Source organism: Gymnoscopelus braueri, assembly GCF_963280865.1.
Source record: "Gymnoscopelus braueri genome assembly, chromosome: 16".
Classification (NCBI taxonomy): domain Eukaryota; kingdom Metazoa; phylum Chordata; class Actinopteri; order Myctophiformes; family Myctophidae; genus Gymnoscopelus; species Gymnoscopelus braueri.
This window is the reverse complement of record NC_137616.1, coordinates 51,904,256-51,930,862: the sequence shown is the minus strand read 5'-3', so window position 1 is coordinate 51,930,862 and position 26,607 is coordinate 51,904,256. Positions and strand designations below refer to the sequence as shown.

At 41.7% G+C, this 26,607-nt stretch overlaps 2 protein-coding genes across 2 annotated transcripts; one reads left to right on the top strand and one right to left on the bottom strand.

Annotated features, from left to right (window-relative positions):
- Positions 1-1,855: 1,855 nt before the first annotated feature.
- LOC308103081 (zinc finger protein RFP-like) lies at positions 1,856-3,205 on the top strand (the record flags this gene model as incomplete). The annotated part of the gene is made up of 1 exon (XM_080452930.1): positions 1,856-3,205. The coding sequence occupies one exon, from the start codon at positions 1,856-1,858 to the stop codon at positions 3,203-3,205; it is 1,350 nt and encodes a 449-aa protein (XP_080309056.1).
- Positions 3,206-6,750: 3,545 nt separating this feature from the next.
- armc1l (armadillo repeat containing 1, like) lies at positions 6,751-26,557 on the bottom strand. The gene is made up of 8 exons (XM_080452282.1): positions 26,466-26,557; positions 22,766-22,936; positions 21,352-21,443; positions 20,147-20,249; positions 19,961-20,083; positions 15,883-15,999; positions 12,683-12,757; positions 6,751-7,499 (listed from the first exon to the last, which is right to left on the bottom strand). Exons 2-8 carry the CDS (start codon positions 22,919-22,921, stop codon positions 7,284-7,286), a joined length of 882 nt encoding a protein of 293 aa, XP_080308408.1. The 5' UTR covers positions 22,922-22,936; positions 26,466-26,557; the 3' UTR covers positions 6,751-7,283.
- Between the last annotated feature and the right edge of the window lie 50 nt (positions 26,558-26,607).

Sequence of the window (26,607 nt, the reverse complement as noted above, 5' to 3'; positions counted from 1 at the left end):
TCAACTCACTCTGCTCTATTAGCTGACTCTTCAACTGATTCTCCTTCTCTTCTTTCTCTCTCGTTTGCAGTGATTCTGGCCTCCTCTCCCTCTTGTAGAACCCGAAGAAGCTTCTTAAATGGGACCTTAACGCATTTATTTTCGCCTTCAGTTTCTCCCGTAAGCTCTTCTTCAGTGATTTCTGGACTTCCTCCTTGACGTCTGTGTTCAGGCGTTTCTCCTGCACGGCGCACAACTTCTTCAAAGTCAGGTCACAGGGTGGACCATTCACTTGGACTTTCTTGCAAACTGGACATTCCGTCGTGTCCTTCTCTCTCCACCATGTCTCCAGACATACTTTACAGAAGCTGTGGCTACACGACAGGACGAGAGGATCCTTGAAGATGCCACAGCACACCGGACAGCAGATATCTTCTGAAAGAGACGACTTGGAAGCCATTACGGTCTGAGTCCGGGTGAAGCTACAGTCACTCTGATCAAGGATATCAGCCAGCGGTGGTAACACCCCCTTCCTCTAGAAGGTTCCCTTAGTGTACTTATTTAAATCCTGGTTCTTGTTATAAAGTCCTGTCATCAGGTTTAAATTAGGACATTCTTCACCTACGGAAAGACAGTTTGTGCTGCGTTCCTGTTTGAGTTTCTCTAGAAATACCGATGGAGTGAACGTCATAGTGACGTCACTGCAGTAGCGTGTTCATCGTGTCGGGGGTCGGACCACAGCTATATCCATAGATAATGTATATATATAGATGTAGATACGAATACAAGAACGCTCGCCCCAAAACATGCTCGCCCCAGGTCAAATCTGGCGACGTCGGAATGGTCGCCAGCAGGTATTCCTAAACGTAACCTCAGTAAAACTATGCCTAAACCTAACCTTATTCCTAAACGTAACCTCAGTAAACCTATGTCTAAACCTAACCTTATTCCTAACCTTAACCTCAGTAAAACTATGTCTAAACCTAACCTTATTCCTAACCTTAACCTCAGTAAACCTATGTCTAAACCTAACCTTATTCCTAACCTTAACCTCAGTAAAACTATGTCTAAACCTAACCTTATTCCTAAAGTAAGTAACCTCAGTAAACTATGCCTAAACCTAACCTTATTCCTAAACGTAACCACAGTAAAACTATGTCTAAACCTAACCTTATTCCTAAACGTAACCTCAGTAAAACTATGTCTAAACCTAACCTTATTCCTAAACGTAACCTCAGTAAAACTATGTCTAAACCTAACCTTATTCCTAAACGTAAGTAACTTCAGTAAACTATGCCTAAACCTAACCTTATTCCTAACCTTAACCTCAGTAAAACTATGTCTAAACCTAACCTTATTCCTAACCTTAACCTCAGTAAAACTATGCCTAAACCTAACCTTATTCCTAAACGTAACCTCAGTAAAACTATGTCTAAACCTAACCTTATTCCTAAACGTAACCTCAGTAAAACTATGTCTAAACCTAACCTTATTCCTAAACGTAACCTCAGTAAAACTATGTCTAAACCTAACCTTATTCCTAAACGTAAGTAACCTCAGTAAACTATGCTTAAACCTAACCTTGTTCCTAAAGGTAACCTCAGTAAAACTATGTCTAAACCTAACCTTATTCCTAACCTTAACCTCAGTAAAACTATGTCTAAACCTAACCTTGTTCCTAAACTGTTGAACTCTAGATGTGAGGGCAGCGTAGTGGCCCGAACCTCTGGTTTCTTAAAAAGGAGTCTGGAGCCTATGGAACTCCATATTTGGGCTAGACTGTCATCATCGTTGATGATGTCAGATTCCAGTCAGCTTGACTTAAAAGCTGATTACACAGAGTGTGAGGAGCACTTTCTAATCTCAGGGTGTAGAAATGGCGTCTTCCAGCAGTCTCCTGTCTGAAGAGCATTTACATTGTGTTATCTGTCTGGATGTGTTCACTGATCCAATCTGCACTCCATGTGGACACACCTACTGCAGAACCTGTATCACACATTACTGGGACACTAGTGATGTGTGTCGGTGTCCACTGTGTACAAAGATCTTCAATAAGAGACCAGAGGTATCTGTGAATACTTGTATTTCTGAGCTGGTTCATCAGTTCAGGAATCACAAGTTGAAAGAAGAATATGAAGCAAAGACAGAGGATGAGGTTCAGCAGATGATCCAGGAGAGACGAGTGAAGATTCAGGAGGTCAAACACTCAGTAGAGATCAGCAGGACAGATGCAGACACAGTGATAGCAGGCAGTGGGCAGGTCTTCACTGCTCTGATCAGCTGTATTGAGAGAAGCCAGGCTGAGCTCTATGATGTGATTGAAGAGAAGCAGAAAACAACAGAGAAACAGGCTGAAGGCTTCATCAAAGATCTAGAAATTGAAATCACTCAGTTAGAGAAGAGAATCTCTGAGCTGAAACAGCTCTCACACTCTGAAGACCATCTCCACCTCCATAGCTTGACATCCATCAACACCCCTCCACCCACCAAGGACTGGACAAAGGTCAATGTCCATCAGTCTTCATATGTGGGGACAGTGAGGACAGCTGTGTCTCAGCTGGAGAAGAGTCTCAGTCAAGAGATGAAGAAGAAGCTGTTTGATGTTGAGCTGAGGAGGATCCAGCAATATGCAGTGAATGTGACTCTGGACCCTGATACAGCACATCCCTACCTCATCCTGTCTGAGGATGGAAAACAAGTGAGTCATGGAGACATATGGAAGAATGTCCCAGACAACACAAAGAGATTCTCTTTATGGCCCCGTGTCTTAGGAAAACAAAGCTTCTCCTCAGGAAGGTTTTACTATGAGGTTCAGGTTAAAGGGACCGATTGGGACCTAGGAGTGGCCAGAGAGTCCATCAACAGGAAGGGATACATCACACTGACACCCAACAAGAGTTACTGGACTATATGGTTGAGGAATAGAAATGAGTACTGGGCCCTTGCTGGCCCTCCTGTCCTCCTCCCTGTAAGAGAGGAGGTCCAGAAAGTGGGAGTGTTTGTGGATTATGAGGAGGGTCTGGTCTCCTTTTATGATGTGGAGGTCAGAGTTCATCTCTACTCTTTCACTGGCTGCACCTTCACTGAGAAACTCTATCCATACTTCAGTCCTTATCCTGCTGGTACAAACTCTGCTCCTCTGATCATCTCTCCTGTCAACATGGACGCTGATCTTGATGGGGACGGAGGGAACATGTGCCCTCCAACTAAAAAGATTAAAACATGAAGTTCTCCTTGTAAAATATCCAGAAGTAAATTACACACATCCTATATTAACCCATTGAGACCTGAAGCGGATTCTACATGTCTCCTAAATCTCAACAGTTTTCTGAAAAACGTTTGTTTCTATATCAGTGGTGCTCAATCTTTTTCATGTCAAGGACCCCCAAAATGATATGTATTTGGCCGCGGACCCCCATCAAAATATTTTGTTCCAGGGACCCCCCAGAAGCAAAAATTTTAGTTAAAAATGTTCGCTTTAAAAATATATATGTTCAAAGATTTGCACACATTTTCATGATTTTTCAAAAATAGCAGATATACAAGCTCGTAGCGCGGCACTCGGTGCCGCGCTATGAGCTTGTAGATCTGCTATTTTTGAATAGCCTAAAGTGTAAAATAATGCTTTTTAGCTCAAATCTAAAAATGACACAGTTCCAGGTATTAATGGGTTAAAATTGTCTTAAGGGTGTGTCGTCATGGTATTGGGCGCAAACAAATCACTTGGTAGCTCCATATATGGGCACAAAAGGGGGCATGCCCATATATGAGCAAATACTGATGACATCAGGGATCTCATATATGGGCATACAAGGGACAAGGACTGACATATGCAGAGATCCCCATACATGGGCATCGAAATGTACTCGAAGTACCAACAGTAAAAGTACTCGTTGTGCAGAATGTCCCATTTCACAAGTTTTCAAATGTACAAAATGGATAAAAACCTTTTGAAAATAGCAGATCTACAAGCTCACAATGCGTCGCATCGCGACGCATTGTGAGCTAGGTGTGAGGGCAGCGTAGTGGCCCGAACTCTAGCCCCAACCTCTGGTTTCCTAAAAAGGCAAGCTCAGGTTGGTCAGTCTGGAGCCATGTGGAACTCCATATTTGGGCATCATAGTTGATGATGTCAGATTCCAGTGGAGAGTTTTGGCATGGCAGCATACAGAAGGTACAGCGGTGGTGCTGGATACCCTAATATCTCGCTGTCCTCACCCCTGCCCGGCATCCCTAAGCCAGTGTTTGCATCGGTGGACGGTCAGGAGAAATACGAGACCAAGATCACCACTCTGGAAAATGGCCTTAAGGGTTGCATCGCAGGATAGGTTCGGTCAATTCTGCACGGTTGGAATCTTAGTAAACTCCGGATCCAGGTATGAGGCAAAGTATCCAAGTGGGATTGCACACTTCTTAGAGAAACTCGCCTTTTCTTCCACCGCTCAATACGGCAGTAAGGATGAGATCCTCCTCGCGCTCGAAAAAAAGTACCAAAAGTAAAAGTACTAAAAGGTTTGAAAATAGCCGATCTACAAGCTCACAACGCGCCGCGATGCGACGCGTTGTGAGCTTGTAGATCGGCTATTTTCAAATAGCCTGGGTATAAAATAGGGCTAAAGTGGTTAATGTATGTTTTATAATGTAATAATTTATATCTGCAAAGTAACTAGTAACTAAAGTTTTCAAATAATTGTAGTGGAGTAAAAGTATAATATTTGCCTCTGAGATGTAATGGAGTAGAAGTAAAAGTATTGGAAATGGGAAATACTCCAGTAAAGCAAAAAATCCTCAAAAGTGTACTTAAGTACAGTACTTGAGTAAACGTACTTAGTTACTTTACACCACTGATAGTGCTGAATTATGTTAAAACTGCATGAATTTGATAGACACGACGTCTTTACAATGGGGTCGCTGGACACCAGCTACTATTTTCACTATTTTTAAATGTAAAAGAAAAAGAGAAAGAAATTAGTCATAAGACATAAGGCCCATTGCATTTTATGTTATATAAAATAATATGGATAATACATATTACAATAAAATAAATACATATGGATCCATGGCAGACTGTTTCATTGTTACATTATAAACATGTAACATAGAGTACATAGAGATGGAATATGGAATGCAGGTATACTCAAATGGTACATACGTATTAATTACTAATAATTAATTAATTGGAGTCTAGTTAAATTAAGGCAAGCTCACCAAAAACCATCAACATAATGCTGCCTTTTAAGATGTAGATTGTGGGGGTTTTACTTTAGTTTTTCTTTGAGGACTCCCGAGGGCCGGATTTAGATCAAAGGGCCGGGGTCCGGCCCCCGGGCCGTATGTTGCCCATGTGTGTTATAGTGTCTTCTCCTGAATAAGAGCCTGGCAGTGCTCTGGGAGGGGACTATGACCTGGATCTCAAACAATCTTGTGTTGAGAATACTTGATTTTAACCGAATACTACGTGTTATGGTCCACACAGTTGGAGAATCTATATTTGTCATTTTCTGTCCGGAAGGCCGTTTTCATTACCGGCTGAGATGTTTTGCACAAGTTTAGGTTTTAAAAGGAATACTTCAGCAGCTACAAAAAAGAAAAAGATTGACAATTTTCCTCACACATGTAGTGAAGGTAGTGTAAAATATTACTCTCCTTCAAAACTGCACATAAAGAGAACCAAATGGACCCTTAGGGATCCATTGGGTTCCATTTTGCACTCTCTCAGAGTTAAATGAACACCAGAGGGTCTTACAGTGAAGGTCGGGGGTCCCCCAGAGATCAGAATCAATGGTTATCAAACGGGGGTCCGTCCATGGACCCTAATGCAAACCCTTGCTGTCGGGACAGACAACCTCTTATGTCCATATTCTTTTTTTTTTTTTTTTTCTTGTAAATTAATTAACGCCCCAACTTGATCATACTACAGCGTCACACAAAAGCTTCAAAAATAGCAGATCTACAAGCAACGTTTTGAGCGGGGGGAGGTTATTTCAATGCAAGTAAATAAGTTATACATATTCTAGTAAATGATGAAACGTCGTTGGGGGGAGGGGGGGGGTGTATATTTTATACTTTGGCCTGTTCAAAAATGGCAGATATAAAAGCTGTGCCGTGCTATGAGCTTGTAGATCTGCTATTTAAAAAATAAAATAAAAATCGAGACGGGGGGTCCGCAGCCAAAGGAAGACATCATTTTGGGGGTCCTTGACATGAAAAGGTTTGAGGACCACTGCTGTACAAGACCACAGGGAGGTCATAACGGTACTGTATGGATGATAAACTAATAAACCACTCAGAACGTGTCTGGATTCATGTTCAAAACCGTTTTACATTCTTTACAAAGAAAACACTTGGCTTTCAGTGTTGCCAGATTTTTGCGAGAAAAATAAGCATCCACGTCTTTACGAAAACAAGCCCAAAAGAAGGAAGTTTATACCACTTGAACCCGTCGACTATTTGAAAATATCCGATCTACAAGCTCACAAAGGTGAGCTTGTAGATCTGCTGTATTTACAAAAATATAAATATTTGGACTATTTTAACACAAATTTAACCAGATTTTCCATTGCATATTAATTTGGGGGTCCTTGACATGAAATAGTTTGAGAAGCACTGGTTTAAACAAACTTCAGGAAACAAGCCCAAAAATCACAACAACCACCAATATTTACAAGCAACTTTACAGAAATAAACTGCTTATAATAAGCGGACATGGCAACACTATTGTTTTTTTTAATCTTTTTTTAATTTCTGAGAAACGACACAAAATGACAAAACTGAAGACATTTCAGAATTAAGTGCTACTATTTAGAGGAACTTCTATTGTTGACAAACACATACAGAAAGATAGAGAACAACATAAACACGGAAAACAATGTACATAACAAAAAAGAGAAGCATTTACAAGGATTTTTTAGCTGAAAGCTAAAACAAATAGTATGTACATTTACAAAGCTGACATTGTACATTCTGACAAGTCCCGGAAAAGACGCACTGTGATACAGGTTGCTCCAATGAACTGCAGAGGCCAATGAGGTATCTAGGTTTCTATATCTATGGGTGTCACCAGTAGAAGGTTCCTGACAGGAAGGTGTCACCAGTAGAACGTTCCTGACAGGAAGGCGTCACCAGTAGAAGGTTCCTGACAGGAAGGTGTCACCAGTAGAACGTTCCTGACAGGAAGGTGTCACCAGTAGAAGGTTCCTGACAGGAAGGCGTCACCAGTAGAACGTTCCTGACAGGAAGGTGTCACCAGTAGAAGGTTCCTGACAGGAAGGTGTCACCAGTAGAACGTTCCTGACAGGAAGGTGTCACCAGTAGAAGTTTCTGGACAGGAAGGTGGCAGCGGTGTTGATCCAGCTGCCGCTGCCATCCTCCTTGGCGTTGGTCCGTTGGACGGCCCTCTGGTCCTCCTCCTCCGCCCCCTTCCCCTTCCTCCTCTCTGGACTCTCCTCCTCAGGGAGGTAGTCTGGTAGAGAGGAGTTCTGCTGGACCTCCACTGAACACGGCTTCAGAGACACCAGGACCTGAAGAAAACACACACACAAACACAACCTATGAGACGTCCTTCAAAAAGTCTCAACTGTCAAAATCAGGGTGTTCGGGCGGTGCAGTAGTGATGCGTCGTTCATGATCAATTCGTTCAAAAGAAGTAGTTCATTTGCCGCGAACGTGAACGAGCTGAGGGGGGGGGGGGGGGGGGGGGGCGCGGGCTAAGCTTAGACCTGTCACCGGACCATGCGCACTGTTTACCGCGCCGCACGCACTCGCTGCCGGCCGGAACCGGAAACGCTACTGAACGTGAACGAATCATTTGAACGAATCATTTGAACGAATCATTTGAACGAATCATTTGAACGAATCATTTGAACGAATCATTGCCGTGAACGTGAACAAAATCGTTGGTTCACTGAAATGTTTTTCCCACCACTAGTCAGTAGGATACGACAGCAGTGACAACACAGAAATGTGTGTGGGGAGGATGCAATGGACCCTTCGCTAAACCCCACCCACTCCACTCTGTGACTGGTGGTGCGAAGTTATAGTCACACCCAGGCCTGGCAGCGCCTGGCAATCTCTGCTTCTCACCCATTGACTTGCACGTTAAATGATGGCTTTTCACCTTAAAAATAATCAATCATTTCAGGAGCAAGAGCTTCAAAATCTCTTCTAAATCTAGTCAACAAGGCCTGCAGTAGGCTATGCACTGGACAAATGTGCATGACATTATTTCAATAAACTAAAAACATGGGAAATGTTAGAGGGAGTAATAGCCATGGATATTCGACGGTCGACTGTCACGACCGTCATGGATGAACTTCAACTTGATGTATTGATGTATCCCATGGCCACGGATGTTACATGTATGTACGGGCTCTCAGAAGTACCCGTATCATCCGTATTGTTCAATAAAAAGCATTTTAATCTGATCGGTGGCCATTTTCTCCATATGCTTTCAACTGAGTGACCCTATCGCAGGGGTCGGCAACTGAGATTGGCCTCGGGCCAATATCATTCCCAGACATTCCATGGCGGGCCGGGCGTCTGGCGCGCGTGCGCCCGAAAATGCGCTTTTTTTTTTGTCTTTTTTTTTTTCCTCCATTTTCCTCTTATCTAGCTATAAAATTTTAGAAATCCTTTAAAATGCATCGTGTTTATGATCACTTCAAAAGTGGGTTCAGGTTCTATTAAATAAGTATTTATGATTATTTTAACATTTATTTTTAATAATTTAATTTCTAAATTCTTTGGGGGGGGGGGGGGGGGGTCCAATCTGAAGCTAGGGGACTAGGGGGGGATTTCCGCGCCTGGCCAGAACAGACAAAACAAAGTTAATTTAATAAAAACACCAGTTCAGTAAATCATTCATACTGTATCTTTACTAATATGTGACTGATGGCACCAGCAATGTGAACATTAACATAATTAAACAGACTTAAAATCAGACCAAGATAAAAGCTGAATCCACTTGATCACGGAGTGCTTGATTTCAGAGGCTCTTGAAACGAGTGCTACATTAGGTATAATAATTACAATGCGCCATTTATTAACTAAATAAAAAATACTATTAGGCTTTTGCATTGGGGGCGCTCGCTGTTATTTGTTCAGTCTGTTGCTTGATTGCAGAAAACATTTCAGCTGCTGCTACTGAGCGAGATACAGACAACAACAATGGCGCTATCGAAAAGTCTGAAGAGGAAAGTTGACAGTGAAAACAGAGTGTTTAGAGAGGAGTGGACAGATCGGTATGTGTTCATCTTACCTGGTTTCACTAATGCAAATCCCATGTGTTTGATCTGCAACAGACCAGTGTCTGTTTGCAAAGAATATAACATTAGACGGCACCACGATACGGAGCATCCCACCTTCACAAGTGGATTTCCCACCAAAATCAGAGACACGAAAGAAAGAAATAGAAAGACTGAAAGCATCTTATGCACGCAGCAGCAGTATCCTGGTGCGAGGCCTCACATCGCAACAGAAAGTGACCAGTGCTTCTCTAAAGGCGTCCTGGGTGCTCGCAAAGCACAACAAGCCCTTCACAGATGCAGAGGTTTTCAAGGAGATGATGGTGACAGTTTTGGAGGAACTCGCTACCGACAAGTCTACTGATGGTATCATTGCGTCAGTCAAACAGCTGTCCCTGTCTGCTAGGTCCGCCACCCGCCGTGTCGAGGCACTGTCGGATGCGGTGCGGGGTGTAATTATCGACGGTCTCCGTAATGCAAATGACTTTTCCATGGCCATAGATGAGAGCACTGACAACACAGATGTAGCCCAGTTGTGCGTTTATGTTAGATATTTTGATGGAAAAGGTTTTCAAGGAAGAGCTGCTGTCTCTTATCCCATTAGAAGGGCACACCACTGCAGACGTTATATTTACGAAACTGGAAGAGTTGTTTAGGCTGCATTCTTTGTCATTTGAGAGGGTTAATTTAATCGTGACAGACGGGGCTCCTGCTATGGTGGGAAAGCACAGGGGTCTAGTTACCAGGCTGAAGGAACTCGCCCCCCAAATGCATGGGCTGCATTGCCTCATCCACCAAAGTGTCCTTTGTGCCAGGCTCAGTGGCGAGCTAAAGAGTGTTATGGATAAAGTGATGCGAGTCATTAACTTTATCAGGGGTACGTCAAGCACCCAGCATCGGCTTTTCCGACAGCTAGTGGCTGAGTCAGAAGATGCTACCTACGACGATCTGCTGCTACACAATGACGTGCGCTGGTTGAGCAAAGGCAAAGCATTGGACCGCTTCTGTGGACTAATAGATGAGGTCAAGGCGTCATTTCCTTAAAATGAAAATGAGCAAGACTAAAGCAGCAGCTGACCACCTTGCCCTTCTGGGAGACGTAAAGTTCATGTCCAATGTAGCTTTCTTATCTGATATATTTGGCCACTTAAACCAGCTTAACCTCCAGCTACAGGGGAGAGAGAAAATCATAGTGGACATGGTCGAAAAGCTCGAGTCATTCACGAGGAAGCTGGAGTTGTTAGAGACAGACATATCCACTGGCAGGCTCCTACATTTCAGTGCACTAAAAAAAACATGGATCGGGACATGTGACAGAGCTGATGATTGACTTCATCAAGCAGCTACGAGCCAACTTCACGTCTAGGTTTGATGACTACTCTATCCCAAAAGAACTCATTGCCTTTGTACGTGACCCTATCACAGTGAAACCAGGTGGAGACTTCTCCTCCCAGGCGAAAGAAATGATCCCCTCGCTAGATGCGGCTGCATTGGAAATGGAGAAGATTGACTTCCAAACAACCTCCCTGGTCAGCGATGCACTCAAGAGTGCAGAGTCCATGAGTGCCTTTTGGGTGGCATGCTCAGAAGAGTACAGTAACATCAAGAGACTCGCATTTTATGTGCTCACAATGTTCCCTTCAACCTATGTATGCGAGTCTGCCTTTTCTTCTATGAATGCGATTAAGACCCACGAGAGGAATCGATTGACACACAAAAACCTTGAGAACTGCCTGCGGATTAAAGTGACGTCCATATCACCAGACATCAAGCGAATAGTGACCGACGGGAGGTGCCAGTTTTCACACTAAGTGAGTAGGCTACCTAAGCCTGTTATTCAATAGCCTAATTGTATTTTTAATTTAGTTAATAAATGGCGCATTGTAATTCTTCTAATGTAGCGCTCCTGCTCTGTCGTTTCAGGAGCTTCTGAGATCAAGCACTTCAGTGGATTCAGCTTTTATTTTGGTCCGATTTTAAGTCGGTTTAATTCCATGTTCACATTCCTGTTCTGTCACATTTCTGTTTCTATTAGTAAAGATACAGTTTGAATGATTCACTGAACTGTGTTTTTATTTCATACCATACTACTGCTTGTTTGCTATTTCAGCACCAGGTGCCTATTCCTATTCTTGCCATTATGTTGCAAATGATTGTGTGTGTGCGGGCGATATAACATTGACAGCTATGGCAGGTGACGAAAGCTTGCCAGACCTATGCCAGGCTAGACTGCCCCAACGCTCCTGATTTCGTGTATAGAGGGGCGGGTGTATAGAGCCGGCGAGAGATTGCGCCTGATCCCATTGGTTCACCGATCTGTCCGTCAACCCCCGCCCCGTTAACACAACATTACGCGCGACGCCCACTGCACTCTGGTTGGTTGGGAAGTGAAACACTTCCTCATACCGAGTACACCGACGCACTGGGCCAGGCTTTTATTTTTTAGCAAAACTAAACAATAAAAGCCTGGAGATCGAGGCTAATGCCAGGCTAACAACAGTTGCTAAGCTGGCATTGGACAATCGCTTTTGGGGTGGGGTTTAGCGAAGGGTCCATTGGCATAACAACTAAATTGGGGAGAAAAGAAGGTCTTGAAATTAATTTGAAGATCAAGAACTTTTTTTCATAGATTCTTTAAATATATGAAAAGAATAATTAAACTTTCATTATACAAGGAACAAGCAAACAAGTAAATATACAATTAAATAAAACATGAACTGAACGTTTTGTTTAACTAAAGAATGTGCTCCACTACAAGCTCACAACACATAACCTCGACTGCGTTAGCTACAGACATAGGCGGCGGGTGAGCTTGACAATTGGGAACTCCACCGAAAACCCCGCCGAAATCCGTGCACACGCACCAAGCGCGCGTGCGTAAAAAAAATGTGTTTATTTTTGATTTTTGGTTACTTTATTTCGGTTTTAGGGTTAGGTTATTTAATCCCTATTTTTGCCTTATTTTACTGATTTATTATCCAAAAAATTACTAAATAATGATGCGCACATATATTATATATCATTTGCACAATTCCTAGAATCTCCCAGCATAATAACATTTGGGAAGGCTTAGCCTACCCTAGCCTTCATTACCCGCCGCCTATGGCTACAGACACGTCACCGATTCGATCAAAACGGTGCACTAATTATAATGTGTGATCTTGATCAATTGAATACATACACAGGACCACAATGGAAACAAGCTCTCAGGGCTTTTTGTGTTATCCTTTTTACCATTATTTGTGTAATTGTACCGCTGCACTGTTTGCAATGTCCCATTCAACCAATTACATTTTTTTTATTTCTTTGGCTATTCAAAAATAGCAGATGAGCTTGTAGATCTGCTATTTTTGAATAGCCAAAGAAATCAAACAATGACACGAGATGCCTTCCCGGATTGAATGGGTTAATAAAGTATTCAATCGATCAATCAATGTGTGGGTGTTGTGGTGACCTCTGACCTCGTGTCCCGCTTCGTTGTGCACCACCTGTTGGGCTGACATCACCTTGGTGGCGGCGATGGCCGACGCCAGACTCTGTGGAAACACATGACTCTTTATTTAGTTACTGTTATGTATGTTATGATTCAATCACTCACGATGCTATAGGTTCACAATATGATTTTTCATATATATATATATATATATATATATATATATTTTTTTTTTTAACAATACTGTGTATTCTCTTATCCTCTTTCCAATACAATAGCAAATGACAGAAAACTATATTTTTTAATCAATTCTCTTACAAAGATCCTACATCTGGGACCCAGGAGATGGCGCTATTGGAGGAGACGACCTACCACGCCGGCAATGGACCACACTGAACCGTCTACGAACTGGGGTCGGTCGCTTTAAAACATCAATGAAGACGTGGGGCTTGGCGGACAGTGCGGCATGCGAGTGCGGTGACCCTGAGCAGACCGCTGACCATATAATCACCATCTGCCCCTTATATATGTTACAGGTAGATTGGCATTCCAGGTAGAATGGAAAATAAGCGCTTGTTTTCACCGCCCGTCCGCCCCCCAGGCAATTCTGTAGAACCAACGCCAGAGGGCAATGCAAGCCACACATGAGTCCCACACCACACACGCACGCATGCACACGCACACAAACGAGCACGCACACACGCATACGCGCACATGCACGTGCGCGCGCACACACCCGCGAACAAGGGGGCGAGACTGAGGAGGCGGGGCTGGCGGGCTATGTTAGTGCAGTGAGTGGCAGTTGGGGCAAACCATAGCGGGGCAAACGCAGTCCCCACAATATCATTTACTATTCTGTGCCTATCGGTACATAACTCGGACGGCGCTTAGTCGACTAGGAGACCATCGGCCGGTCGTCGCGGGCACTCGCGCCTGGAGGCGCTCGGGCGCGACTCCTTGGCCTCAAGGTCTCCTTAGTCGGAGCGCCTCCGTAATGGTCCAAAACTATACTTTATCGGCGAAAAAAAAGAGTCCGCGGTTGTTTGAAAAAGTAATGTCCCGAGCGGGAGTCAAACCCAGACTCCCAGTGATAGTGGATGGGGAGTCCAATGATTATCGAAGTGCGCCACTGAAGCCAGTATGTATGTATATTCATGTTGTCGTTGTCCTCGCATCGCAGCTCCGTCCCGAGCCTAAAAACAAGCGCTCCACTTCCAATCTACCTGGAATGCCAATCTACCTGTGACATATAGACCACCCTCGGAAGCCAGCCTCTTCGACCTTGGACCAGAGATGCGGGCATGGCTACACGACACAGAGTTGGACCTCTGACGTTACACGAAAGAAGAAGAAGAAGAAGACAAAGATCCTGTATTTTCTTCTTTTTTTTGTCTTGTCCCAAATGCGCCCTCTGCTGTTTGCATCGTGATATATGTTTTTATTAAATAGCTTAAATTTAAATAGCTTAAAATTGTCACCAGTTTGAATCGATTTACAATAAATGGTTACATGTCTATTTACTGTACAATGCAGTGTTCATTTTGACAGCACATTTTGATCTAGTTTTAGTCATAGTCTTTTGAATAAAACTTCATTCAGTTTTAGTCATATTTTAGTCTAGTTTTAGTCGACTAAATATCAATAGATTTTAGTCGACTAATACAGTTGATTTTGACGCCAAAAATGTACTTTGACGGAGCCTTGATGGTGTGAGAGAATGACAGACGTCTTCATGATCACTGGTGTCCCAGCCGGTGCTGCATGTGAGACGGTGTTGATTTTGTCGACTAAAACTATGACGAAAAATGTCTGTCGACTACCTTTTATCACTGATAAAAGGTAGTCATAAAAAAAAAAACATAAAAACTAAATATAAACTAAGCTATGATGACTAAAACTATGACTACATATATTGACAATGTTGTTAACAAATAAAAACTAGACTAAAATGTTAGTGAGGGATCTAGTGGAGAAGAGATCCAGTAGAACTAAAAGACAAGTCATTTTATGTTTGGTTGTGCTCGGGTGTTGCGCTCTGAAAATAGCCGATCTACAAGCTCAAAACGTGTCGCACCGCGCCACAGCGCGTTGTGAGCTTGTAGATCGTCTATTTTCAGCGTGCGACCAAGTGTAAAATCAGCCATTACGACGCCGTCCAAAAAAGTCCTTCTGGACTTGTTTCCGTCGGGGTCCTTGGTATTCATTTCATAGACATACTGTATATAGTAGCAACCAAACAGTTCAAATATCAACATAAAAATACAGAGAAGAATAACACTACAAAAAAACAAAAAAGCTTAAGAGACTGCTCCTGTGTCGCGTAAACAAGAGATTCTGTCCTGGCATCTAAACAAAATATAAGCCCAATTGTTCAGACAATGTTGATTGTTATAAAAAGGTTTGAGATGTAAAAATTAAAGAAAATATTATGCAACATTCCAGGTGTCTGGAATCTTTTCATAGAGAATGTAACATTGTTTAGTTCATGTGTATTAGGTGTAGCCATCATTATACAAGAGACCAGGCTTTATGTTTTTACACCTGAATAATGAGATAATAAATGCAGACAATATGTGTCATTACAGTGTTATGTTTGAAGAAGACTAGACTGTGTGTTAACGATTGATGATCAAATGTCAAGTAGCTTCCCAAACACTGCTGATCTACAAGCTCACGTGTAGCCGCGTTGTGAGCTTGTAGATCTGCTATTTTCAGAGAACACCCGAGTGCAATCAAACATAAAATGACTTTGTCTTTTAGTTCTACTGGATCTCTTCTCCACTAGATCCCTCACTAAACATCTAAACGTCTAGTTTTAATTTGTTGACATAAATGTCATCATAGCAGAGATTAGATTTAGGTTTTCATCAGTGAAAAAAGGTAGTAAACACATAAACTGCTGTTCCGGCTGGTTTATGCTATGAGAAATAACATGACATAACATGAAATAACATGACTATATGTAGATATCTTTGATTTGTGCCTCTCCTTGACATCTTTCTGTTTTTTTATTTATTTCTCTCCTTGTACCCCCACCACCCACTTCTTTTTCTTTTCTCTTCCTGAAAACAACAAAAGACTATGGAGCTGTGTGTGTGTGGTGTGGTGTGGTGTGGTGTGGTGTGGTGTGGTGTGGTGTGGTGTGGTGTGGTGTGGTGTGGTGTGTGTGTGTGTGTGTGTGTGTGTGTGTGTGTGTGTGTGTGTGTGTGTGTGTGCGTGCGTGCGTACCTCGGTGGGCAGGTCAGAGCGAATGCGGACGGTACATCTCTTGGAGGTCATCTGGAAGGTGAAGCTGATGACCCCTTTGACCTTGAGAAGAGCCTCCTCACACAGACCTCTCTGGTCCTTCAGACAGAAACACAAAAACACACACAATGTTATTAATAAGCATCATTTAACGCTCAGCTCCTAGGAGAGTGTGTGGAATGTTGGCGGTATGGCAGCAGGTCACAGTGCGAGAACACAGCGTTTTAAACATCTATATGTCACACCTGTCATAACTGCCGTCGTTTATGTAGTCATAATAATTGTGCTCGATGATTTTGTCCGGATGCTGTATAAGCATTCTACTGTGAAGCCGAGCATGTTTAGCCTGTGTTCTGATTCTGTGTTCTCTAACATTATAACATGTTTAGCCTGTGTAATGATGACTCTGTGTTCTCTAACATTACAACATGTTTAGCCTGTGTAATGATGATTCTGTGTTCTCTAACATTACAACATGTTTAGCCTGTGTAATGATGACTCTGTGTTCTCTAACATTACAACATGTTTAGCCTGTGTAATGATGACTCTGTGTTCTCTAACATTATAACATGTTTAGCCTGTGTAATGATGACTCTGTGTTCTCTAACATTATAACATGTTTAGCCTGTGTAATGATGACTCTGTGTTCTCTAACATTATAACATGTTTAGCCTGTGTAATGATGACTCTGTGTTCTCTAACATTACAACATGTTTAGCCTGTGTAATGATTACTCTGTGTTCTCTAACATTATAACATGTTTAGCCTGTGTAATGATGACTATGTGTTCTCTAACATTATAACATGTTTAGCCTGTGTAATGATGATTATGTGTTCTCTAACATTATAACATGTTTAGCCTGTGTAATGATGTTTCTGTGTTCTCTAACATTACAACATGTTTAGCCTGTGTAATGATGATTATGTGTTCTCTAACATTATAACATGTTTAGCCTGTGTAATGATGTTTCTGTGTTCTCTAACATTACAACATGTTTAGCCTGTGTAATGATGATTCTGTGTTCTCTAACATTATAACATGTTTAGCCTGTGTAATGATGATTATGTGTTCTCTAACATTATAACATGTTTAGCCTGTGTAATGATGACTCTGTGTTCTCTAACATCATAGCATGTTTAGCCTGTGTAATGATGACTCTGTGTTCTCTAACATTATAACATGTTTAGCCTGTGTAATGATGACTCTGTGTTCTCTAACATTACAACATGTTTAGCCTGTGTAATGATGATTCTGTGTTCTCTAACATTATAACATGTTTAGCCTGTGTAATGATGATTCTGTGTTCTCTAACATTACAACATGTTTAGCCTGTGTAATGATGATTCTGTGTTCTCTAACATTATAACATGTTTAGCCTGTGTAATGATGATTCTGTGTTCTCTAACATTATAACATGTGTATCCTGTGTAATGATGATTCTGTGTTCTCTAACATTATAACATGTTTAGCCTGTGTAATGATGATTCTGTGTTCTCTAACATTACAACATGTTTAGCCTGTGTAATGATGATTCTGTGTTCTCTAACATTATAACATGTTTAGCCTGTGTAATGATGATTCTGTGTTCTCTAACATTATAACATGTTTAGCCTGTGTAATGATGATTCTGTGTTCTCTAACATTATAACATGTTTAGCCTGTGTAATGATGATTCTGTGTTCTCTAACATTATAACATGTTTAGCCTGTGTAATGATGATTCTGTGTTCTCTAACATTTCAGCTAACACCCCTGATGTCATTGTTGTTAATGAAAACCATAGGGAGGTGTTCATTCTCGAGGTCGGCTGTACTTTTGAGTACAGCTTAGAGGAAGCCTTTCTAAGCAAAGTGCTGAAATATCATCAGCTAGAGCAGACTAGAGTCCGACAGATTTTTGTGACCGATACCGATAACCGATTTTAGAGAGGTTTGGATTATATCGGTCACCGATAACCGATATGCAACCGATATTTTGAATTGTATTAGCTGGAATGAAAATAGGCCTTTTCTATTTTTTTTTTACATTTACTCAAGTACTGTACTTAAGAACATTTTAAGTAACATTTTGAGGTATTTTTAATTCAATGGAGTATTTCCACATTTAACACTTTTACTTCTACTCTCTACTTTTACTTCTACTACATCTCAGAGGCAAATATTATATTTTTACTCCACTACAATTATTTCAAAACTTTAGTTACCGTACTAGTTACTTTGTAGATTAAGATTTAGAATATTATAAACAAAACACACATTAACCACTTCAGCCCTATATACATTTCGGCCATAAATAGCAGATCTACAAGCTTGTAGATCTGCTATTTTCCAAAGATTTGTATACATTTGAAAATGTGTGAAACAGGACATTCTGCATAATGAGTCCTGCAACCGTTTGACGGGTGAAAACGGGTCTAAAATATACTTTTATACGTTCACGGGGACGGGCGGTTCTGAACTAAACGCGGGTGGCTAACATTTTATTGTGAACTTGATTTCTGAACGAACTTGACCACTGAATGTAGCTCTATATTGTTGAAGGCTGCTATGCTATCCTTTTCAACATATTTCAACACACTTTTAAATTGAGTGACTGTCTGTAGGCTATTTACATTTTAGTCTGCATGTAATCACGGGTAAACGGGCGGACAACAGGTCCATTATTTGACGGGCGGACGCGGGGCGGTTCTGGTTCGTATTTTGAAATAATCACGGCCACGGGTGACGGGTCGGTCTACTCTGCAGATCTGATTATTGACGGGCAGCGCGGGTTCTCAAAATTGGACCCGTGCAGGACTCTGCTTTAAGTACATTTTGATACCAAAACTTTTGTTCTTTTACTAAAGTACTTTTTAAATTCCGGACTTTTACTTGTAACAGAGTATTTCTGTATTACAGTATTGATACTTTTACTTAATACGCAAAGCTGCGGCGCTGTAGCCAATTAATTAATTAACACTACAGCTGTGGTGGTGTTGTTTTTGTTTGAGGCGTAACAAACTTAGGCCAAAATGACAACGCTAAAATAGAAGTGAGTAGCCTCACCTCAGCCTATCATTATTATTATAGGACAATCCACAATTATTTATACTGGCATGTTTTGGGCTGAACCAGTCATCAGATGAACTAATTAATTAATTTACCGTCGCATCTGGGAAAAGTATCCGCTGGTTGAAGCTGCTTTGGTCTACGATGTTTTTGTTTGGTTTGCTGTTGTGTAGAGTAGTAGAGTATGGTACTGAAAGTAGCAGATCTACAAGCCCAGCGCACTCTGCTGGACAAAATACATAATATTTTGAGCAAACTTTTTTTTTTTCATATCGGGGAGAAATTTCACCAATATGATATGATCCGATATAACCAAATAAGGCCATATCGGGTAGAGATATATCGGTCGGACACTAGAGCAGACCATCTCTCAGCTAGGCTACACATGTATACTTTTAGTTTTTTATCTTTGGTAGCCTATAGAAGTTGGTTGTGAGGGGCCTTCAAATGTCTGGCCTCTCCAAGAGGAGGGCCAAGTAGTTAGCAAGGTACTGCTCAGTATCAGCTATTGTAGGAAGCCGCTCAATTTGGAGGAGGCGTTGTTTCCTTTATTCATGATTTATGTCCGCTGTGTCTGACCAGTATGTCAACTGTATTTATATTGTATCGTATATGTAACAATGTTCTGCCTTATAAGCACTTTGTAACTGGGGCGGCCACAGCTGAGTGGTTAGTGAGCCCGCCTGGGGAGCCCCTGGTTGTCCCAGGTAAGATTCCAGACCAGGCCAGCAATGTGTCGATGTGTGAGCAAGACTCTGAACCCCTAACTGCTCCCCGGGCGCCAATGGAGGGAGAAGGCTGACCACTGCTCCTAGATGTTATAGGATGGGCAAAAAGCAGAGGACGCAGAATTTCACCTATGTGCATGCATATATATACATACATACGTATATACATACATATAATGAGACAAAAAACACCCCAAAGGAGTGGGGACTATTCTATAGTCGTGCGTGTGCGTGTGCGTGTGTGTGTGTGTGTGTGTGTGTGTGTGTGTGTGTGTGTGTGCTCACGGTGCTGTCCAGGCCCTGGATGTGTAGAGTGACAGACTTGGCCTTCTTGTTGGTGGAGTTGATGAAGAACTGTGGCTTCTTCTTCCTCAGCCTCTCTGGCACGCCGGTGGCAGAGGGTGGCACGCCGGTGGCAGAGGGTGGCACGCCGGTGGCAGAAGGTGGCACGCCGGTGGCAGAGGGTGGCACAGTGCTGGCAGGTTCTGGTGTGTGTGGCACAGGGTGGGCGGGGGCATTCAGCAGACCGTACACCTCTTTAGCCAGGGCAGCGACGTCACCAGACACGCTGGCGCTACAAGTAAACAAACACGACGTTTATGACACGTTGCACACTATGCAGAAACACACAGAAACCACTCAACGTTCATGGAATTCATAACGGAAGGAATGCAACGGTTCTGATTAAAATAAAACCCGACACTGGATTTATGTTTAATTTCAACTTCTCTTCTCACTATTTGAATTAGGAAGAAGATCTAGACGGGATCCGTGGATCAGAATCCTCAAGTACTAAGCCTTTGGTTTAATTGACAAGTAACTGAGAGCTGTTTCAATGTGCAATGTCAATGAAAGCATTGGCAACCAAACATAAAATGACTTGTCTTTTAGTTCAACTGGATCTCTTCTCCACTAGTCACTCCCTGACATTTTAGTCTAGTTTTTATCTGTTGACCAAAATGTCATCAAAGCATAGATTTGATTTAGTTTTTCGTCAGTGAAAAAATATACTAAACAAATAAACTACTGTACCGGCTGGTTTATGCTATGAGACATAACATTCTCATCGTCAATGAGGAGAACATCTTTGAATATCAATTTAATATCAACAGAGCAACTATTGAAGTGGAGTTACATCATGACAAGGTAACTACACCAGTGGTTCTCAAACTTTTTCATGTCAAGGACCCCCAAATTGACACTTATTAGCCCGTGGACCCCCATTGGAAAAAATAAGCCAGGGACCCCCATAAGAGAAGATTTTTACGGCTCTAGCCGTAAAAAATAACAATTTCAAGGACCCCCAGTTTGACATGCATTAGGCTACGGACCCCCATTTAATAGCATTTCTATCCCTGGGACCACAATTTATATTGTAAAATCAATGTTCATTTAACTCTGAGAGTGTACAAATGGAACCAAATGGACCCTGTTAGGGTCCATTTGGTTCCATTTGTACACTCTCAGAGTTACAGACCCATTAGGGTACATTTGGTTCCTATCCATCATTTAGCTGGGGACCCCCTGGTACCCCCTCAAGTACCCCTGGGGGTCCCCGGACCCCACTTTGAGAACCAATGAACTACACAACCCAAAGCTCTACCAAAGTGGCCTGTTGCTTTAAATAATTAAAAATGACATACGAGTTTCATCTGTGGGCAGAATGATGTTCTCACCTGTTCATCAGGTTCTCCAGGCTGATCATCATCCCCAACTCATTCTTCATGATGACAACGTTAGGAGACAGTTCAGCTAAGTACCGGAGAGTCTGATGGACAAACAGTTAAACAACGTTAGGAGACAGTTCAGCTAAGTACCGGAGAGTCTGATGACAAACAGTTAAACAACGTTAGGAGACAGTTCAGCTAAGTACCGGAGAGTCTGATGACAAACAGTTAAACAACGTTAGGAGACAGTTCAGCTAAGTACTGTAGAGTCTGATGACAAACAGTTAAACAACGTTAGGAGACAGTTCAGCTAAGTACCGGAGAGTCTGATGACAAACAGTTAAACAACGTTAGGAGACAGTTCAGCTAAGTACTGTAGAGTCTGATGACAAACAGTTAAACAACGTTAGGAGACAGTTCAGCTAAGTACTGTAGAGTCTGATGACAAACAGTTAAACAACGTTAGGAGACAGTTCAGCTAAGTACCGTAGAGTCTGATGACAAACAGTTAAACAACGTTAGGAGACAGTTCAGCTAAGTACCGGAGAGTCTGATGGACAAACAGTTAAACAACGTTAGAAGACAGTTCAGCTAAGTACCGTAGAGTCTGGAGACAAACAGTTAAACAACGTTAGGAGACAGTTCAGCTAAGTACCGGAGAGTCTGGAGACAAACAGTTAAACAACGTTAGGAGACAGTTCAGCTAAGTACCGTAGAGTCTGATGACAAACAGTTAAACAACGTTAGGAGACAGTTCAGCTAAGTACCGTAGAGTCTGATGACAAACAGTTAAACAACGTTAGGAGACAGTTCAGCTAAGTACCGTAGAGTCTGATGACAAACAGTTAAACAACGTTAGGAGACAGTTCAGCTAAGTACCGGAGAGTCTGATGACAAACAGTTAAACAACGTTAGGAGACAGTTCAGCTAAGTACCGGAGAGTCTGATGACAAACAGTTAAACAACGTTAGGAGACAGTTCAGCTAAGTACCGGAGAGTCTGGAGACACACAATTAAATAAACATCATCTGTAGACAGAGATCCACCAGGCATGCTGCTATTGTTTGTTACAAATAGGCAAAAAAAAGTCAAAGGGATTCTAAAATAGCAGATCTACAAGCTCAGTTGTTTAAATAAAGTAACGTTCAGTTTATATGTTTGAGAAAGAAGCTGATAAACAGCTAAAAGACACCCAGACCTACAAGGCTTTGAGAAGTTACACAGTATGTAAGAGATCTGCTATTTTTGAATAGACAAAGAAATCTAAAATGACACAGATGCGTCCCAGGCTTTAATGAGTTAATAACACCCTACTTGGTCATACTACAGTGTCACACGAAAGCATGAAAAGCAGCAGATCTACAAGCTCAAAACGCGGCGCATACACAGGGCTGAGACCCTAACCCAAACCCTCCTCCTATACCTGCAGGGTGGCCACCAGCACCTCCGGGTGGTCCTGGTGGTCCAGGAACAGCACCAGGCCGGGCAGACAGCCCTCGTCCTGGACGATGGCCCGGCGGTTCTGAGGGTCAGACGCCAGGTCCCTCAGCTGACCCACCACACTCACTGAGTCCATCATCTGTTAGACCAGGACCTGATGAGAGTCAAACACACTGAGTCCATCATCTGTTAGACCAGGACCTGATGAGAGTTAAACACACTGAGTCCATCATCTGTTAGACCAGGACCTGATGAGTTAAACACACTGAGTCCATCATCTGTTAGACCAGGACCTGATGAGAGTTAAACACACTGAGTCCATCATCTGTTAGATAAGGACCTGATGAGTTAAACACACTGAGTCCATCATCTGTTAGACCAGGACCTGATGAGTTAAACACACTGAGTCCATCATCTGTTAGACAAGGACCTGATGAGTTAAACACACTGAGTCCATCATCTGTTAGACAAGGACCTGATGAGAGTTAAACACACTGAGTCCATCATCTGTTAGACAAGGACCTGATGAGTTAAACACACTGAGTCCATCATCTGTTAGACAAGGGCCTGATGAGAGTTAAACACACTGAGTCCATCATCTGTTAGACCAGGACCTGATGAGAGTTAAACACACTGAGTTCATCATCTGTTAGACCAGGACCTGATGAGAGTTAAACACACTGAGTCCATCATCTGTTAGACCAGGACCTGATGAGAGTTAAACACACTGAGTCCATCATCTGTTAGACCAGGACCTGATGAGAGTTAAACACACTGAGTCCATCATCTGTTAGACAAGATGGTGAGAAGAACCACGGCCTGATGAGAGTCAAACACAAACCAGGGGCGCAGCCATGGGTGGGCTGGGGTGGGCCGTGGCCCACCCACATAGAAAGCTGGCCCACCCAACTGATTTGTGGAAATGTATTTTTTAATTTTTTTAATAATAAATTTTTTGATTAGAAAAAAAGAAAAAAATCGGTAAAATCAGGCAGAAATACTAATTAAATAACATAACCCTAACTTAACCCTAAAACCGAAATAAAGTTAAAAAAAAAACGCCCCAAAACGGCCAATATCCGCCCAATAACCGGACATTTTCGCACACGCATGCATGCATGCGTGCCCACCCGCTCCTGCTCAGGCCCAGCCTACACTAGCGTTCTGGCTGTGCCACTGAAACAAACACTGAGTCCATCATCTGTTAACCCTTTAAGACCAGCGACACATCGGTGTAATTTTAAGATTTCTTTGGCAATTAAAAAATAGCAGATTTGTAGATCTGCTATTTTTGAAAAATCTTGAAAATCTGTGCAAATCTTTGAATATATATATATTTTTTTAAGCTAACATTTTTAACTCATTTTACAACTTCTGGGGGTCCTTGGAACAACATATTTTGAGATGGGGGTCCATGGCCAAACACATATCATTTGGGACATGAAAAAGTTTTAGGATATAGCAACATACGTGTTTTTTTTCTTCAAAAAACTAAGGATTTTAGAAGACATTTGTAGAATCCCCCAGAAGCAAAGATTTGAGTTAAAAATGTTCGCTTTAAAAAAAAATGTATATTCAAAGATTTGCAAAAAAAAATCAGGGTTTTCCCAAAACAATAGCAGATCTACAAGCTCATAGCTATGAGCTTGTAGATCTGCTATTTTTGAATAGCCAAAGACATCTTAAAGGGATATTTCACTTTCAAAAAAACGTTCTGTCATTTTATCGTCTACTCAGGCCTTTGTGAGTCCCCCAGACAGTTTTTAAGTTGCTCGATTCAGTATTTAGATATTTGATATAAATTGTATCAGATATAAATTGTTCCCATACAAACCCATTGTAACTTCAAACTCCATTTTAACCATGTTAGATTCATCAAAAACACCCGTCCTTGGTTCTGGTGACTCATACCGCCCCCCTAATACGCGAGGGGGCCGTGTTTTTTCAATTACTTTTTTCATTTATTTTCAATATTTTTTTAGGAAAATGAAAAAAATAATGCAATAAAAAAATAAAATAAAATAAATGAAAAAAAATATCTGAAAAACACTGCCCCCTCACGCATTAGGAGGGCAGGGCTCACTGAGTCACCAGAACCAAGGATGGGTGTTTTCGATGAATCTAACATGGTTAAAATGTAGTTTGAAGTTACAATGGGTTTGTATAGGAAGGGGGCGTGTCTGATAAAATGAATATTAAATATCTAAATACTGAATCAAGCAACTTAAAAACTGTCTGGGGGGGTCACAAAGGCCTGAGTAGATGATAAAATGACCCAAAGTTGTTTTGATAGTGAAATATCCCTTTAAACTGACACACAGATGCGTTCCCGGTCTTAATGGGTTAAAACAGAAGAACCAAGACCTGATGTCAAACACATAATAATGACAGGGTTACACAGTGGCTATAGGGCACCGAAGTCTGGCGTAATTTAAACATCCTACCTGGTCGCGGACTTCTGTACTCTATAGGCCTGTCACCATTACAAAGTTGACAATTCAGTGTCATTTAAATACTTGCAATTAACGATTTAATTGCTCGTTTGTCGTTGAACACATGAATACTAGCAGTGACTCTCAACCTTTTTAATTTCGAGGACCGCCAGTTTGACATGCATTAGGGCTACGGACCCCCATTTAATGGCATTTCTATCCCTGGGACCCCAATTTATATTGTAAAATCACTGTTAATGTAACTCTGAGAGTACAAATGGAACTACATGTTGTACACTCTCAGAGTTACAGACCTGTAAGGGTCCATTTGGTTCCTAACTATCCATCATTTAGTTGTGAACTCCCTCGGGGACCCCTGGGGGTCCCCAGACCCCACTTTGAGAACCACTGCTTTTACACCACATGACAGCTCTCTGAACCAATAGCAGCCCAGTCTGTGACCCAGTCTGGGGCAGTGGTGGAAAGTAACTAAGTACATGTACTCAAGTACTGTACTTAAGTACACATTATAGTGGGATTTTTATTGTACTGGAGCATTTCCAATGTTCAGTACTTTTACTTCTACTCCACTACATCTCAGAGGCAAATATTGTACTTTTACTCCACTACAATTATTTGAAAACATCAGTTACTAGTTACTTTGTAGGTTATGATTATTATTATGAAACAGACATTAACCACTTCAGCCCTATGCATACTTAGGCCATTTGAAAATAGCCGATCTACAAGCTCCCAATGCGTCGCAAAGCGACGCATTGTGATTTTTACACATTTGCAAACGTGAAATGGGACAGTCTGCAAAATGAGTATTTTTACTTTCAGTACTTAAGTATATTTTAATACGAATACTTTTTGTACTTTTACTCAAACCCGTACATTTTGAATTTCAGACGTTCACTTGTAACAGAGTATTACTATTACTATAGAGTATTACTATTACTATAGAGTATTACTATTACTATAGAGTATTACTATTACTTCTATGAACATCAGTAGCCTACAAAAAAAATGTACTTTTTTCCACTCACAGCAGGTTAGCTTGACATGCTAACGCTAGCTGCTAATATTAGCATGTCATGCTAATTAGTGAATAAATAATGCACACACGACGGCATGCATAATTACCGGGGACAGTTTTTTTTATCTAAAACTGGTTTTCATTGTTTTATAGGAACGTCATTAAACATATAATATGAATAAAGTGTATATTAAGTGTAATTAATAACTCACCTCACGGTAGAATCAAAGTCAAAACAAACGATACAAAAAAAATACAAATGTGGTGCCGTTATTCAATACGTGCTCCGTCATTGGCCAGCCGGACTGACGTCACCTGGCAAGTTCGGGCGATTCTATTGGTCGGTACGTCATA

Coding starts and splice junctions, on each gene's coding strand:
- armc1l (XM_080452282.1), bottom strand. CDS start 22,921: ATGATGGACTCAGTGAGTGTGGTGGGTCAGCTGAGGGACCTGGCGTCT. Junction 20,250..21,351: donor CTGGAGAACCTGATGAACAG/GTGAGAACATCA, acceptor GTTTACTTGTAG/CGCCAGCGTGTCTGGTGACG. Junction 7,500..12,682: donor ACAACGAAGCGGGACACGAG/GTCAGAGGTCAC, acceptor TGTTTTCTTCAG/GTCCTGGTGTCTCTGAAGCC.